Source organism: Ovis canadensis, chromosome 7 (assembly GCF_042477335.2).
Source record: "Ovis canadensis isolate MfBH-ARS-UI-01 breed Bighorn chromosome 7, ARS-UI_OviCan_v2, whole genome shotgun sequence".
Taxonomy (NCBI): domain Eukaryota; kingdom Metazoa; phylum Chordata; class Mammalia; order Artiodactyla; family Bovidae; genus Ovis; species Ovis canadensis.
The window spans coordinates 83,494,901-83,513,335 of NC_091251.1; the positions used below are offsets into that span (position 1 = coordinate 83,494,901).

General features: G+C 38.3%; 1 protein-coding gene across 1 annotated transcript in view; it reads left to right on the plus strand.

The window, feature by feature from the left end:
- The window catches only part of SLC38A6 (solute carrier family 38 member 6), a 65,119-nt gene that overhangs the window by 1,378 nt on the left and 45,306 nt on the right, over positions 1 to 18,435 (plus strand). The window contains exons 2-3 of the mRNA XM_069596757.1: positions 220 to 350; positions 2,162 to 2,235. Of these exons, the coding sequence (XP_069452858.1) occupies positions 220 to 350; positions 2,162 to 2,235 (205 nt within the window). The remainder of the gene's footprint in view (positions 1 to 219; positions 351 to 2,161; positions 2,236 to 18,435) is intronic.

Here is an 18,435-nt window from a genome sequence, read left to right on the forward strand (position 1 = left end):
TAGAGATGATTTTCCTAGGAAACTGAATTCCTGGAGCTGCACTAGTGGGAAGTGAGAAGGAAAGGAAAGGAAACGAGGTCCTGGTTGGTTGTTGAGCAACTAGTATGTCACAGTATGTCTGTGATTTTAGGAGACACTCCATAACCTGTCAGTCATTTCTTGACCAAAGTTGGACTGCACCATTCAAACACTTAACTCTATTAATTCGTGTGCTTACAGGAAGTTCACACACAGAGATCCCGAGGTGCTTCATTTGGTTTCTCAGTGTTTAATTTGATGAATGCCATCATGGGAAGTGGTATCCTTGGCTTAGCTTATGTTATGGCTCATACTGGTATCCTTGGATTTAGGTGAGTTTTTTTCTTATTTTACTATTTTTTTTTTTTCATTTTGATAGTACATTGAGAAGCAAAGAGATAGGCTGTAGAACTTGGTATTATACAACTTCTAGTTATTTCTGGGGTTCTTCTTATTCTTATATTGTTGCTAGTCTGTAGCTTGGAAGGATGCTATATAATTTGTTTTTTTTTTAATCCAAAGTGTGGCTAATTTTTAAAAAAAGAGAAACTTGATCCACATTCCTTAATAACCTTAACAAGTGGCTTATTTGTTGTGTTCAGTGAGCCAAAGTAAATCAGAGTTTATCAGTCATGCAGCTTATTTATAGTGATTTTGTGATTGTAAATAATACATATAATACTTTAGTTTCTCTCCATCTCTTTCTCTCCTCCTGTTAAGTAGTTACATGTACCCTGTGTTTATTCCTTTACATCTTTTAAGACTCAGCTCATAGGCGAGTTTGCCCAAGACAGAAGACATTGCTGTCTTTTCTGTGTTTCCATAGTACTTTTATATTCATTCTTTTATTATAGTGTAATTATCTGTTTGCAAGTTATTTTCCCCGCTGAACTCTGAAATCCTTTAGGACTAGATCTTATCCTTAGCATGGAGCATCATGCTTAATAGAATGAATGAATGAACAAGTTTGTTTTGTCAGTACAAGCAGACCTATTTTTCCTATGAAATTTAAAATACAGTCTCATAAAGGATCATTTTTGCTTTTACTTTGAATTTCTTGGTTAGCTAACCAACTTTTAAGTAACCCAACTTGCTTTTATTATGGGATATATTTGCAAACTTTCATAGTTTTAAAACTTAAAAGCTATGTATGACACCTCAGGCAAGACATAATCATACGACTTATTTCTTAGTTCCAATTGAAAAATCACACTTTTTACTGCAGGATCTCACATGCAGATATATACCACTGATTGGGTGCTTGCTGAATCATATCACAGTTTCCACCTGGTGATGCCAACCTTATTTTGTGAGGTCTCTGACATCAGTTGACAAGTATACTCTCACCTCTCCATTTTGCTACTTATTCACAAGTATTAAGTGGACTGCAAAGATAGAATGTCTTCAGCTTCAGGAGCACTCCTCTGGAAACTTGTCTTGCCAATATCTTCCTGAGAATAAGTAAGGGATTATATATGCAGTTTCTTTTCATACTTTTGGTGAGAGGACCCCAATTATTACATTACACATTTTTCAAATCATGTCATTAAAAGTGTGTTAACTGTATTTTTTTGGTTTGCTTTGTTGAGTATGTTTAATAGATGCTGAAATGCAGTGTTTATTCAAAATTATAGGGAGGCACTCATCACTGAGGGCTTCCCAGATGGCTCAGCAGTAAAGAACTCACCTGACAATGCAGGGGATGTAAGACACGTGGATTCGATCCCTGGGTTGGGAAGATCCCCTGGAAGAGGGAATGGCAACCCACTCCAGTATTCTTGCCTGGAGAATCTCATGGACAGAGGAGCCTGGAGGGCTACAGTCCATAGGGTTGCAAGAGTTGGACATGACTTAAATGACTAAACAACAGCAATGCATCGTTAAAAGGGGAGGGATAGAGTAAAGAAAAAAGACAATGGGATTTCCCAACTGAAACTTACTTCTCTTAAGTTGGAGAGAAGACAGAGGAGCCTTGAGGGCTACAGTCCATAGAGTCACAAAGAATCAAACATGGCTGAAGCAACTTAGCACTCATACACATGACCGTTTGAATGTGAAAAAAAAAAAAAGTTTTTTCAGTGAAATACCATAAAAAGGAAACTTTTAGGGGACAAATTTGACCATGTACTCTTTTATGTTTTAGTTTCTTGCTGCTGATAGTCGCTCTCCTGGCTTCTTACTCAGTTCATCTCCTGCTTAGCTTGTGTATTCAGACAGGTAAGTAAAACGTGTGCATTTGATAAAATAGCCTATTGAGATCATGTCAGCCAGGTTGGCTGTCTCAGATCTAATTTCCAGTGGGAATATTAGGTAGGGTGGTTGAAATGGAGGATTTCAGAAGGTCAGAATATATGGAGCCAGTCCTTCAGGGGAATATCCGAGGACAGATGAGGAGGAGGAAACCAGCCTTCTTCCCCTGCCTTTCTCCACAAGATGTGACGTAGTTTTCTAGGTTAGAGTAGATTAGGGAAAGCACCTGAAAGAGGTTTAAAGGATCCAGACCTTGTGTCAGGGAGAAGCAGTACCCAGGTGTTCATGCTGATCATCTTTCTCCTAGGGTGATCAGTTTCTGGAGAACACCTTCCCAGATCTACTGCTGTCTCTGCCCCCCGTATGTAGATGTGTATATATAAATAAGTTTTTTCCACTTATGCAGTTCAGACATGTATTGAATAAGTTCTTTTAAGTTGCAATGAGTAAGTGTATGGATCATGGAACTGCTTTGTTAAAGTTTTTCTTTTGGCATTAACAAATACTCTGTGTCCACCAATCCTGGTCTTTCTATCTGCCTAGGCTGATCTCCCTTTGGATTAGGACAGTTATGATGCCAGAATCATGAGTTTAAGTCTCATATGGATGGGTTCATTTTGCCCTGTTGTTTTCAGGTTTTTAAGAAACACAACAGATACATAAAATAGATAAAAATGGGATTGTTCTGGTTGAAACAGGTGTTTCTTGAGTATTTTAAGACTTCAGAACAGAGTTCTAAATCCACAGCTCTAGTCTGTTTAATCTGTCTATGCATCAGACGCATCTGCAGATTGTTCTGTAAACAGAGGTTTCTAAGCCTCAGGGATTCTAATTCCAAAAATCTGAGGTAGGATTCAGGAATCTCTTTTTAAAAGTCCTCCAGGGGACTCTTACACAACACTGACTTAGGATCCATAGTTCATAGCTGTAAGTTGTGTCATTGCTTTTGGTCACTCAACCAACAAATACATTCCTTTGCTTGCAGGGGGCTTGGGTGACTGTGCAGACAGATAGAAATACTAGGAAATGATGCAATATTAATCACAAAGTAACAAGTTGTTCATAATACAACATCCCAAATTCAGGAGTAAGAGCATTAAAGAAGTATATTTATAAATCCTGCTGAAACATGACTGAATTTTAATGCATGTTTTGAAATTTTGCCTCTTTGTTTAAAAAAGTTATTTTTACTTAATTGTGATAGTTTATCTAACATCTTCATAGGTTATTTTATCATGGTTTCTACTAAAAGATTAATATGTTAGTCAATCATGTGGCACTTGTGTCTTCATTATCTGAAGTGTTTTGCTTTATTAATTTAAATTATTTGGAAGTAGTATTCAATTTATGAAGATTTCCAGATAATGCTATTTTTTTTTTTTTTTTGCTTTCCTTCAAATCATATGTATTTAACTTTAAAATTCTGACATCTGTTGTTCTTTCTATAACTTTGGGACATCTAAAGTGAAAAGCTCTGTTTCTCTTCCTTTTTTCTTTTTCTTTGATTTTTTGTAGCTTACTTGGTCCATGAACTAACTTCTTCATGATTCTTCATACACAGTGCTGCACCTGTCTGCTGTTGATTGAATTCCTTCAGTTACTGTAAAGTTCTCTGTGGAGGTAGGCTTTAAAAATAATAACAAATCATATATATATATATATATATATATAGCATATGCATATGCTATACATATATGCTAGAGAATAATACACAGCTAAATTTCTCTCTAGTTTGTTGGACTGTCATAAAAGAGTATTCAGACTGGATTTGTTGATTGGAGAAAGAATTATCACAAGTCTTTACAGATTAGCTTCATTATTTGCCTGGAGCACAATAAAAATTCTACTTTTATAAAAGTTCAGTTCAGTTACTCAGTCATGTCCGACTCTTTGCAACCCCATGAATTGCAGCACGCCAGGCCTCCCTGTCCATTACCAACTCCCGTGGTTCACTCAGACTCACATCCATCGAGTCAGTGATGCCATCCAGCCATCTCATCCTCGGTCGTCCCCTTCTCCTCCTGCCCCCAATCCTTCCCAGCATCAGAGTCTTTTCCAATGAGTCAACTCTTCGCATGAGGTGGCCAAAGTACTGGAGTTTCAGCTTTAGCATCATTCCTTCCCAAGAACAGGATTTCTATTCATGAAATTCTGCTATTTTTAATTTTATATAGGATTTGGGATCTGTCTGGACTTTCCTTGAGGGCTGAGGCATATAAGATACCTTTATCTCTCTAGCCTTAGTTTGTCCTTAGTCATTTCAGTCATGTCCAACTCTGAATCCCCATGGACTATAGCCCGCCAGGCTCCTTTGTCCATGGAATTCTCTAGGCAAGAATACTGGACTGAGGAGCCACTCCCTTCTCCAGAGGATGTTCCTGACCCAGAAAACCTTAGTTTGCCAATTCTAAAATGATAGTGGTAATGCTTTTCTCTTGGGATTATTGTGAGAATGAAATATAATGACATACACAAAATGTCAAGTCCTTGGTAAAATGCTAGTAGCTTTTATTATTATGAGTTCTCATTGGGCCAGAATCCATAAGGATTGCCAAGTATGTTTATATATATGTATATATTTTGGCTGCATGGCATGTGGGATCTTAGTTCCCCAACCAGAAATTGAACCCATGTTCCCTGCAGTAGCAGAGTCTTAACCGCTGGACCACCAAGGAGTTCCCCCAAGGTGCTGTACATACTGTACTGCTGTCCCAGAAACAGTTGGCTCATTATGATTCTCTGGGGAAGTGTTTATGCTCTGGGAATAAATGAAGAGCTCCCCTCCTCTGGTTTCCACATCAGTGTCAACAGAAGAGAATCAGAGTCTTAGAACTCTGCCTGTATCTGGTCAGGTCCCTACTTCCTAGTCCTTGCTCCCTACCACTCACTGCATTGTCATCATTATTTGCCTTGAGATCATGTGGATTAATAATCTTATACCACTTAATTTATGTCAATTTATGTCACTCAGTTGATGTCAATCAGTTCAAGAATCCTATGTTATCCTTCATTTCCCAGACTCACCCAATATAGTTCTGTCATTTTCTTTTTTTAATTTTATTGAAGTATAGTTGATTTACAATGTTGTGTTAATTTCTGCTATACAACAGAGTGATTCAGTTATACAAATATGTGCATTTTTTAATATTCTATTCCATTATGGTTTATCACAGGATATTGATAACTCTTCTGAATATTTCCTTACCTTTCTTACTCTAGGAGAACCTAAAACTTCTCTGTGAACACTGCTTTCCCTGCAGTTCTCTTAAGTGGCCTCTCTTTTCTCTTCCATGTCCCTCATACTGGTCTGAAGATAGGATAGATGTCCTACTGACATCTCATTTCTACTTCCTCTCCCTAAACCCCAGCTTTGAATCTCATAAAGTCTACCTTATGGATATCATATACTGACTCCTCAGCCATGTTCTGTCACTTTGTGAACATTTTAGCGTCTGCTTTCCTTTCAGTTTCTTCAGTGTCACCCCATCTGGATGGGTACTGGATGATTTCAGTACCCATGTAGATAATCTAACACTTGCATTTCCTTAACTTTTTCTCTTCTAATGATTATATTCTCTGCCTACCTCAGCTACTTATTTCCCTGGTCATACTATTGATCTTGTCTTTACCAAAATTTCATCCCCTCCAAAATCTCATTTTCAAGAATCCACCCTCCAAAAACTACCATGTTTTTAACTTTTAAAAAAATTCATTCCCTCAAGTATTCCAACTCTGGCAATTCTTCGCCCCCCACCTGGATTTAAGTTCATCGATCTTCTCCTTCTGCTCTCTCCTTCACTCTCGTCCATATTTTCCTCTCTGCATCCAGTTGAAGTTTCTTGTTGTTACAGTCACACCTTTGCTCCTCCCTTTCACCATGTTACTTTCCTGGCAAAACTCCAGTCATAGTTAAATGTAACAGCCTACCTCACACATGCACCTGTGCAGTTGCCTATTCCTGAAGAAGAACATGAAGCCATGCAGATCAGTGTCACTGTAATTCAGTGTCTAGTGGATCTATGAGATAGTGGATCTGTGATGCTATCATCTAATCCTTATCAGCTTCTTCAGTTCATTCACTTGCTTACTCTGCTACCGAGGAGATGGCTTTCATTTCTTCTTTCTCTCAGACCTTCAACACATTCTCCTTGATTTCATTTTTAGCTGATATCCTCACTTTCTTTTTCACTGAGAAAACAGAAATAATCATAAAAGAACTTTATAAGCTCTTACTGCCACTTCCACCCACCTGTCTTCACCTGTACCTTATATTCTGTTACTTTGGATGAACTGATGAACTCTCTGTGTTCCTGTCTGAGGCTTAGCCCCTCCACTTCTGCTGTGACCCCGTCTGCTCTCACCTACAGTCTTCAGCCACTTTCTCCCTTCCGTCTTCTTTTTCATCATCTTTGTACCTTTCTTTCTATCAGTTTACAAATAGACTATAATTTCTTCCACTTAAAAAATGACTCTGCATTCATTCACTATGCCCCCTGCCTTCATAGGGGATGACTATCAGGTGGCGCTAGTGGTAAAGCACCTGCCTGCCAGTGCAAGAGACTCAAGTTCAATCCCTGGGTCAGGAAGATCCCCTGGAAGAGTTCATGGCAACCCACTCCAGTATTCTTGCCTGGAGAATCCCATGGACAGAGGAGCCTGGAGGGCCCCAGTCCACAGGGCCGTGAAGATTCGGACACAACTAAAGCTGTTTAGCACACATGCACACCATTGTAGTAAAGCTCTTGTCAAAATAGTTGTCTATACTTCCCCTTCCTCTTATTCTCTCTCGAACATTCTTCAGTCAGCCTTTCCCCATTATTACACAGAAATTATTGTACCAGCATCTTCCACATTGCTGATCCAGAGGTCACTTCTGTCTTCATCTTAGTTGACTAGTCAGCACCATTGGACACAGTTGGTTACACCTTCCTCTGTAAAACGCTTATTCATACTCTCCTGGTTTCCTTCCTGTTTCACAGAATATGCTTTTCCTCTGCTAAATCCTTTTTATCTCCCTGTCTTCTAAACACTGGAGTATCCCTGGTACTGTTCCCCTGATCTCTTTTCTTTTACACTCTTGGGCTCATTACAGCCCCTAAAATTGATACCCCTAGCCTGGATCTCTTCCCCTGAATTTCGGACTCATATCCAACTTCCTCCACGATATTGCCACTTGGATATTTAATATGCTAATCTTGAATTTGCCTTCAGGAAGTGAATGGCTAAACTGTGGTCCGTTCAGTTAATAGAATATATATACTTCAGCACTTCAGAGAAATGAACTGTCAAGCCTTAAAGAGACATGGAGGAATCTTATAAAGGCATCTTGCTAACTGAAAAAGCCAGTGTAAAAAGGCCGCATTTGGTATGGTTCCAACTATATGACATTCTAGGCAGGACAGAACTGTGGAGACAGTGAGAAGATCAGTAGTTGCCAGGGCTTGAGAAGGAAGGAGGAATGAATAGATGGAAGCAGAGATGCAGTTTAAGGCAGTGAGACTCTTCTGTAGGATTCTATACTGGTAAATACATGTCGTTATTCATTGATCAGAACCATAGAATGTACAGCACCAAGGATGAACTCTAATCCATGGATTTGTGGTGATGATGATGTGTCAGTGTAGATTCACCGATGTGACAAGTACACCCCTCTGGGGGGATTTTGATGGTGGGTGGAGCTGTGCATGTGTGGGGACAGAATGTGAAAACTATACTTTCTGCCCAATTTTGCTCTGAACCTAAAATTGCTGTAAAAATAAAATCTGTTTTTAAAAAAATTAAGAAAAGAAAAATACTCAGAGGCAGAGAGGAAACAGAGATAATTCACAGACCAGATGAAAACTTTAAAAACTATATTTAATAGCTTCAGAGAACCAAAAGAAGATATTACATCATTGAAATAAGAACAAGAAATTATTTCAAATGTATAGTAAGAGTATAAGAATCCTAGATGTTAGAAATGAAGTTTAAAATTAATTTAGTAGCTGGGTTGAAAAGAGTTAAGGAAATTTCCTGGGGGGAAATAAAAGGAAAAGGAGCTTAAAAATGGGAGAAAAAATATAAGAAAATGAGAGGATCAGTCCAGGAGGTTCAGCGTACAAATAATAAGAATTTCATGAAAACAGAAAAATTAGATGATAGAAAATTATCAACGAAATAATACAAGCCAAGTTTGTAACTGAAAGAAATTAGTTTCCAGATTGGGAGAATTTTTCCTGGTAACCAGTGTAATAATTATAAAAGAATTCATATCAAGATGTATCTTTATGAAAAATTAGAAATACAGTTGTAAACAGACTATACTGAAAGCTTCAGAGAGGAGAAACAAACAATTCTCATGCAAAGAGTCAAAAACTATAATGACAAAAGACTTCCTAGGAAGAACTATAAATAAGAAGGCTATAAAGCAATACCTTCAGAATTCTTGAGGAAAATGATCTCAATATAGAATGCTGCTGCTGCTGCTGCTGCTGCTGCTGCTGCTGCTGCTGCTGCTGCTGCTGCTGCTGCTGCTGCTGCTAAGTCGCTTCAGTCGTGTCTGACTCTGTGCGACCCCATAGACGGCAGCCCACCAGGCTTCCCCGTCCCTGGGATTCTCCAGGCAAGAATACTGGAGTGAGTTGCCATTTCCTTCTCCAATGCATGAAAGTGAAAAGTGAAAGTGAAGTTGCTCAGTCGTGTCCAACTCTTCACAACCCCATGGACTGCAGCCTACCAGGCTCCTCCATCCATGGGATTTTCCAGGCAAGAGTACTGGAGTGGGTTGCCATTGCCTTCTCCGAATATAGAATGCTACATCCTGCCAAACTATTATTTAAGTGTACAGGTAGAATAATGACATAAAAGACTCAAAAAATTATCTCCCATACACTCTTATGTAATGAGCAATGGAGGATGCCACTTACCAAAGTTCAGTTCAGTTCAGTCACTCAGTCGTGTCCAACTCTTTGCAACCCCGTGGACTGCGGCATGCCAGGCTTCCCTGTCCATCACCAACTTCCAGAGCCTGCTCAAAATCATGTCCATTAGGTTGGTGACACCATCCAACCATCTCATCCTCTGTCGTCTCCTTCTCCTCCTGCCTTCAATCTTTCCCAGCATCAGAGTCTTTTCCATTGAGTCAGTTCTTCGCATCAGGTGGCCAAAGTATTGGAGCTTCAGCTTCAGTATCAGTCCTTCCAATGAATATTCAGGACTGATTTCCTTCGGGATTGACTGGTTGGATCTCCTTGCTGTCCAAAGGACTCTCAGGAGTCCTCTCTAACACCATAGTTCAAAAGCATCAATTCAGTGCTCAGCTTCGGTGCTCAGCTTACCAAAATTAGGTGGTACCAAAAAAATTAGGGATCCAGCACAAGGGAGAGGCTTCCTGGTGGCTCAGACAGTAAAGAACCCACCTGTTCAGTCCCTGGATTGGGAAGATCCCCCGGAGAAGGGAATGGCAACCCACTCTGGTATTCTTGCTTGGAGAATCGCATAAACCGAGGAGCCTGGTAGGCTGCAGTCCATGGGGTTGCAAAGAGTTGGACATGACTGAGCAACTTACACACAGGACAGGGGAGAAGTGGAGGGAATTCCCAGGACAACAGTCAAACAGCAGGTCTGAGAGCCACCTGCAGGTTGAAGTAGTTCTTTTCACAAAGGCACAGTCAGCTCGCCAGGTCATGCTTGCCTTCAGGAGTTTGTTCAGGATGGAAATCCTTTTCTTTTTATTCTTTCTGAAGGGAGTGCCTTTCTCATTTGTCTGTCTAGCTCTAATTCGTACTAACAGTACCTGTTAGATTAACAGTAGGTTAGCAGATCTGGCTGTTACAGAAGTCTAAGAATCAAATAGTGGAAGATTGAAGCAAGGTATTAACAAAGAGAATAAAAGGGGAAAAAAATGCAAGTTAAGAAACTTGGGGAATTTAGACTGAATGTGGAGGAGAGCCTGTCTGAGGATATCTCCGAGATTTCTGACACAGGCCACTGTATTAATGATAGTGTCATTAATGGTCGTAAGAACACAGCAGGAGATGCTAGTTCAAAATAAAAATGAATTCAGTTTTGGATATGTGCACTCTGAAGTAAAATTAGATGGACCAGTCCTAGAAGTGAAGCCCAGGATAGAGGCTCGCTCATTCATTCATCCTACACTCATTTATCTGTGAGGATTACAGAGATAAATGACTTCCTTCCTTCCCTTAAAAAAGCTCATAATCTAGAAGGGGAGACAAATACATAAGCAAATGATTTATAATGTAGTGTGACCATTTAAATATGTGCAAGGTATAATGATAGCTCAGAGGAGAGAATGTTTTGCTTTGTCTCAGTGGGGGGTGAGGGGGGTGGTGAGGGTCAGCCAGTATTTGGAGGACTGAGCTAAAAAGGAATTTGACCAATAGCCAAGGCAAGAGAGAATATTCCCACACATACAAAGGTACATACTGAATATTTTACCCACCATACCAAAACTAGTTAACTATTATTTATGCGTATGACACAAAGAAGAAAGTGAAACTGAGTAAATAGACAAGTGTCAGATCTTAAGGAATGTGGAGCTTTTGCTGAGGCAGTAAGAAGTCACTGAGGTGATTGGAAGAGTCAAAGTAGATACTAGGATTCACCAGTTGTTGCTTCCAAAGAGAATGTTGGTCCTTCTGAGAGCCCGCTGAGAAAGAGAACATAGTCTCCTATCTTCGTCTTTCTAACGGTTACAGTTCTTTTATGAGGATTTTATTTTTTAGCAATCATGAAGAAATAAAGAGTAAAATGACCCCCTTGCCCTCCCCATTTTTTTAAAATGAAACATGCTAGAGTGGTGATTTGAAATCCATCACAGCACCCTCTTTTTGTTAAAAAAAAAAAAAATTCAAAGTGCTTCTTTTATTACCTAAAGTGAATTCCTATAGGTATTATAAGCCACTTGTGGTGGGCTAAGTTAGTTCAGTTCAGTTCAGTCGCTCAGTTGTGTCCAACTCCTTGTGACCCCATGGACTGCAGCATGCCAGGCTTCCCTGTCCATCACCAACTCCCGGAGCCTACTCAAACTCATGTCCGTTGCTAAGTAGAGGTGCCCCCAAAACATATCCAGATTCTAATCCCTGTGAATGTTACCACTGACGGCAAAAAAGGGACTTTGCGAGGGAGACTATTCTGTGGACTCAGTGCAGTTACCTGGTCACAGAGAGAGAGAGAACTCGGACAGCAGCGGAGAAAGCAATTATGACCACAGAGGCAGAGACAGGAGTGATCTGGCCACAAATCAAGTCAGGCCAGCTGTCACTGGAAGCTGAAAGAGGCAAGGAATGGATTTCCTCTAGGGCCTCTACAGAAACTGTGGCCTTGCTGCTACCTTGATACTGACCCAGTGAGACTGATTCTGGCCTTCTGACCTCCAGAATTATGAGAGAATAAATTTCTGCTCTTTTAAGTCACCAACTTTGTGATACTTTGTTACGCAGCCATAGTATACGAATACAGTACTTAAAATTAATATAATGCCATATAGCAAAGTAAAGGAGAAACAAAAACTAAATAAACGCTGTTAGTGATAGGATTTTTCTAAATGGGAAACAGTGTTTGGCAAAGTTCCAAACAAAACCAAACATAGTAATTATGTTCCTGGAAATTTTAGTGTGTATTGAAAGCATTAGCCATTGTTTTCTCAGCATCTACCAAACAGAGGGTGTTTAATAAAAGCTGGGTATGTGGGTGATGATGGATGGATGTATTAGATACAGAGGGATTCTATTTTAAAAGTCCCAAATTTAATACACAGGCAGAAATTACATATGTCAGAAGTACCTTTGAAAATTTATTGTATAGTTTATAAAATAAAGTGTACAAATTTACATGTTGGACACCAAGATACCATTTCTCGATAAAGCTGAGAGCCTTTAATTTTTCCCCCACATTAGTCTGGGTACTGTGTGAAGGCTTTGGATCTCTTTAGGGTCCCATTCAGCACTGAGATGCTCTTGTTGTAAGAGCAAATGAGACTGAAACTGATTGAAAGACAGTAGATTCCTATTTCCTATCTCAGTGCTCACAGTATTTGTTTATTGTTTGGTATGATAGCTGCCCACACTATAATTTTGGATCTTTTTCTTGTGATTAATGAGCATAGTTCAGTATTCCCACAGTTAATTAAGTGGGCTGATTATGGGACTCCATCTTCAGTGAATGGTGGTCTTGTCTCATCCTTTCTGCTGGTGAGTGGTTCTCATCTTGCCTTGATTTTTCTCCCCTAGGGGCATGTGGCAGTGTCTAAAGTCCCTGGTGGCTCAGACAGTAAAGAATCCGCGTGCAAGGCGGGAGACCTGAGTTTGATCCCTGGGTTGGGAAGATCCCCTGGAGGAGGGCATGGCGAACCACTCTGGAGAATCCCCATGGACAGAGGAGCCTGGTGGGCTACAGTCCGTGGGGTTGCAAAGAGTCAGACATGACTCAACAACTAAGCACAAAGACATTTCTGGTTGTCAAGGCCGAGAATTGGTGGGCAGAGTGAGGTGCTGCTGGCATCGAGTGAGGCCAGGGACACTGCTAAACCGGCTACCGTGCGCACAACAGCCCCCTCTGCAAACACTTATCCGGGTCCAAAGTATCAGCAGTGGCAGGATGGGAAAACCTGAGCTAGACTGTGTGTGTACTCTGCTTTTGTCATGACCCCTTTGCATTGTCCTCCCTGATGGCAGAGTTTCCTGTAGCAGAACTGAACTTTACTGGGCTGCAGGGAAGGATGGGTATAAGTCTTTGCAGGATTAAACATATTTTTAAATGAACCTCCTCTTAATTTTATCAAGGTAATAACAGTCACACATATGTGGATGTACATGCCATGTGTATATGTGTGTGTGCACTTATGCAGGAGGACTTGGAACACTTTCCTGCCCATTCTTCCCCACCTCTAGTTCCGTTTCCCAGAGTTTGCAGCATTTAGAGTTTTGTTTTGACTTCTTTTGGGGAGTTACCTCTCTAAGTGTAAATCATATTCTTCTACTGTTATTTATTAAGATATTATTTATTGACACCTCATTATGTAAGGTGAGGATTTAGCTTGAGTATACTAGTCCTTCTTCTAATTGTCGTTAGTTTGTATTCAATAATTCTTTTTCTGATTATTTGTGACTCTAAACAATACATTTAAAGTTTTGTTTTTGTTTCTTAGATGGGGTCATTTTACTCTGCTACGTTGCATATATATATACTTGTATATATACCGTGCTTGCTTTCCCCTGTTCTCTATTTCCCGTCGTCCTTCTACTGTACCCTGATATTGTCAAGGCTGACAATATTTACTTTCTGTTTTATAATCTATCTTGTCATTAATGTTTTATGAATAAGTTGAGTCTAAAGTTGAAAAACCAGTCAATAGCATTTATAGGATATAAATGTGAATCCAGTGTGAATCTAGTTCACTGAAGAACCATGCGGTATGTTGGGACCCTAGAACTTTCTCTGTGCCTGCAGGTATCTCACTTCTGTGACACAGAAAGGAGTATGTTCTTTGTACTCTCGTGTTCTATTTTCTTTTACTATGAGTGCTCTAAAATCACACCACATTTAGTTGGTAAACTGACATTTAAGTACACATTAAGAAAGATCAGAAGTGGTGGCACAGTTGCATAGGAGATATTCAATAAATGAATGGCCTGCATGACACTATCAGGGAGAAAAAAAGACAAGAGGAAAATGAAGGAAAGCACAAGAAAGAAAAGAATTTCAAAATAAGAGTGCATTCCAAATGGCCTGCTTTCTGAGGGTTGAACTGTATTTGAATAACTCATGTCCCTCAATCCAGTTCCAAAGATAATATTGCTGCTGCTGAAACTTGGGCTTTGTACTGTAACCAGAGTTTATTAATTGTCCTATTTCATTGAGGTAAAAATGCAGAGCAGACAGAACACTGGAGTAACTAGCTGGAAATATTCCACTGCTTCATGGGAAGCAGCTTTCCAAATGATTCCTGTGGAGGCCAAACTCTTGGTCTAGCCAAAATAGCACTAAAGTGTGCCTTGATGGTACATTAAAGGAGAAAAATTTCCCCAATTTACTTGATTCAGATTTACAGCCTTTCCGCCCCCTCAAAGACATAGCATTGATTTCTTTAATATAAAAAACTAATTTCCTAAAATAGATTGCTAGTAACTGCTTGCAGTTATTTATTTAGAGAGGGTTGTGCCAAGTATTGCTTGTTTGAGTTCCTGTAAAAGGCTGAATTAATTTCATAATTTTCATAATTAATGTTATTCTTCTTCTGTAAGAATTTGCTATTAGTGTGACTGGTTATTACCATATCTTGTTTTGATAGCTCTCAAAGCATCTTTAACATTATAAATAAGGTATTAAAACACTGATCGTATGTTTTGCTTTATAGATCATATTTGATAAAACCTTTTGTTTTTCACTTAATATTGACATTTTTCATTTTATTATAAACATAGCTTTTAATGGCTACATATTATTCTACTAGATATACCTACCATAATTTACTTAACCAGTTTATCATCATTGAGCATTTAGGTATTCTTTGTTTTCAGTGTAATAATGCGTAATGAGTATTTTTGCATACAGTGATTTCTCTGATATTAGCCTTATTTTCTAAGATGCACGCTCCCAGGGGTCAAATATTATAAATGTTTTCAAGGTTCGTTGTTGAGATTACATTCTGAAGTCAGTTCCAATTTACGCTTAATTGTCCAAATGATAGAACAGAATTTTAAAAGTATTTCACTATTGTTTTGGTTTATGTGTCAAAATGATCCAAAAAACTGTTAAAAAGTAAATATGTGGAGATAAAGCATTTGGCTGACTATGTACATATTTTAACAATTCCTCAATATTAGGCCAGAAGCCATTATTCATACTCATGATGACTCAGACATGGAAAAATACTTCTAATTTTTGCAGCATATAAGAAGATGACAGTTACGGAACTGAATGACTAGCCAGATCTGCTGACTTGAAAAATAGAATTAGGATTTGAACATAATAGTCAGTCTCTGTTTAAAAGTCTAAACATTTTTTCACTTTGAATTTGGGACTCTGCTGTATTTACAGATATTTTTAAAAAAGTAGAAAATAATAGAGAATTAATTTGAAGTTGCTAAGATGTATGCCACTGTTGTCTGAAGTTGCAGTTACAGCTATCTTCATTAAGCTGTTAGTGTGGTTATATTTTCTGAAGTAATGTTCTAATTTAGAGATTAAGACTGAGTGCTAAATGTTTAATTTATTTAAATTTAGGTAATTAAAAAGCAATTCTTTTGGGATTATTTCAGTATTATTTTTGCCTAAAGCAAAGTTACTTGCTTTTTAAAAATTGATTTATTTATTTATTTTTAATGGATAATTGCTTTACAGTATTGCATTGGTTTCTACCAAACATCAATGTGAATCAGCCATAGGTTTACGCATGTCCCCTCCCACTTGAACATCCCTCCCACCTCCCTCCCCATCCCACCCCTCTATGTTGTTATCCAGCCCCCATTTGAGTTTCCTGAGTCATACAGCAAATTCCCACTGGCTATCTATTTTACATATGGTAATGGATGTTTCCATGTTACTCTCTCCATACCTCCCATCCTCTCCTCCTTTTCTTCTCATGAAAAGTTACTTGCTTTTTATATTTACTAATATACAATTTATGGGGCTGTCTAAGTGGTGCAGTGGTAAAGAATCCACCTGCCAATGCAATAGATGCAAAGAGAAGTGGGTTCTATCCCTGAGTTGAGAAGATCCCCTGGAGTAGCAAATGGCAACCTGCTTCAGTATTCTTGCCATACTTGTTTTCTCCTATTTAAAAGTGAAACAAATCCTAGCTACATTTTTTGAAGATTATTATCTTGATAACTTACTCCCTGACAAAGAAACTAATGCAAAATAGGTAATTTTTTAAGCAAATTTTGTGATGTATTTCCATGTATAACACTGAAAACCTCCTTGCTTTAAGCCCTTGGAAGGAAAGTTTTTTTTTAAACAACACTTTCAACTGTAATATGAAAGAGGGATGCTGAAAATGAACACTGATGTTCCTTTAATCTCATGCTTCATAGTGACAAATCAGAGACCTTCTGAAGACTTGGTTCACATACATATAGTATGTAACAAAATTCCCTTCCCAATGTCAAATTAGAAGCTAATATTTAGAGCTTTTTCAGGTTGAATATATAAACCAAGTCTTTGGAATGTTAAATATAAAAAATTGTGTCCCTGTAAATAACATTATTACTTATGTTTAGGAACTTTGGAACAAACTTGTAAAGATTTATTGGTTGAACTAATTAATAATTTTTGTGATGACATTCACTTTAGAACATATGCATTTGGAAAAATAGAATTTGGGCATTTCAAGTAGAGGAAAAAATTCCAGATCTGAGGTTTTTAACTCTTTTTTAAAAATTTTTTATGTTTAAAATATGTCTACAATCTGCCCCTCTAGGATTATTCTAGGAAATTATTCTAGGAAATCTTTCACTGTTAAAGCATGAAGATTCCTACTTGTAATTAAATTATATATTCCAGTCTTTGGGACTCTGTGGGAGAGGGAGAGGGTGGGATGATTTGGGAGAATGGCATTGAAACATGTATAATATCATATATGAAATGAATCACCAGTCCAGGATTGATGCATGATACAGGATGCTTGGGGCTGGTGCACTGGGATGACCCAGAGGGATGGTACAGGGAGGGAAGTGGGAGGGGGGTTCAGGATGGGGAACACGTGTATACCCGTGGCAGATTCATGTTGATGAATGGCAAAACCAATACAATATTGTAAAGTAATTAGCATCCAATTAAAATAAATAAATTTATATTAAAAAATAAAAATAAATTGTCCTTGCCCACTGTTGAGCAGTGTGTAAATACATTTTAAAAAATAGCTGTGTCTGGGACTTCCCCTGTGGTCCAGTGGTTAATACTCCATGCTCCCAATGCAGGGGCACAGCTTTGATCCCTGATCAGGGAGATAAGATCCTTCATGTCACATGACCCAGCTAAAAAAAATTAAAATACTAAATAAAAAATTTTTTAAATTAAAAATAAGTATGTCACGCAAAAAGTTCTAAATTATTTGATCAACCCTGATAATAGATTATAATTTTAAAATGTTTAAAATTTTTGTTCTTAAGTAAAACTTATTTTTTTAAGCATTTCACTGTTTTCTTTCTAACTTTGTAGTTATAACATGTAAAGACCACATATGGTTTTCAAAATGCTTATGTTTTCATACTTGATGAACTTTGTTCACCTTATGGCATGTTTAAAAAACTGATAATTAGAAGATCGTGTCACTTAAGAGCTAAACAGTGCTAAAAAATGAAAGTATACAGGAGTTTTTTGTTAATATAGTGATAGCTTAAAGAAACCCAAGTATATCTTGAGAGGATATGTTAATAACTTGCTTTAAGAAATGATGATCCATATCTTTGATTCAATAGGAAATGTGTGATGCTATTATCAAGTCTTAGTATCTGCTCACCTGCCTTTTTTATGGCATAAACATTGTAAAGTTAAGGACTTCTCAAACTTTGTTGTTGTTGTTCAGCCACTAAGTTGTGTCTGACTCCCTCAACCCCGTGAACTAACCATAGCACACCAGGCTTCCCTGTCCCTCACTATCTCACAGAGTTTGCTCACATTCATGTGCATTGAGTTAGATGCTCTCTAATCATCTCATCCTCTGCCACCCGCTTCTCCTCTTGCCCTCAATCTTTCTCAGCATCAGGGTCTTTTCCAATAAGTTGGCTCTTTGCATCAGGTGGCCAAAGTATTGGAGCTTCAGCTTCAGTCCTTCCAATGAATATTCAGGGTTGATTTCCTTTGGGATTCACTGGTTTGATTTCCTTGCTGTCTAAGGGACTCTCTAGAGTCTTCTCTAGCACCGAAATTCAAAAGCATCAATTTTTGGCACTCAGCCTTCTTGATGGTCCAACTCTCACATCCATACATGACTACTGGAAAAACCATAGCTTTGATTTAGGATTATATAAACGTTTTTAATGCTCTTATTTTTACCTATGGTATCACTAATTTTAACATGAAACTTCCGTTTAAGGACAAATTTGGTTCTTTTATGAGCCTTTTAATTTTCATCTTTTCTGTGATCACACTTCTGGAACATGTGGAATGAAAATGTAATTTCATACTCCCTATGATGAGAAAGAAAATATATTCCCTTATCAC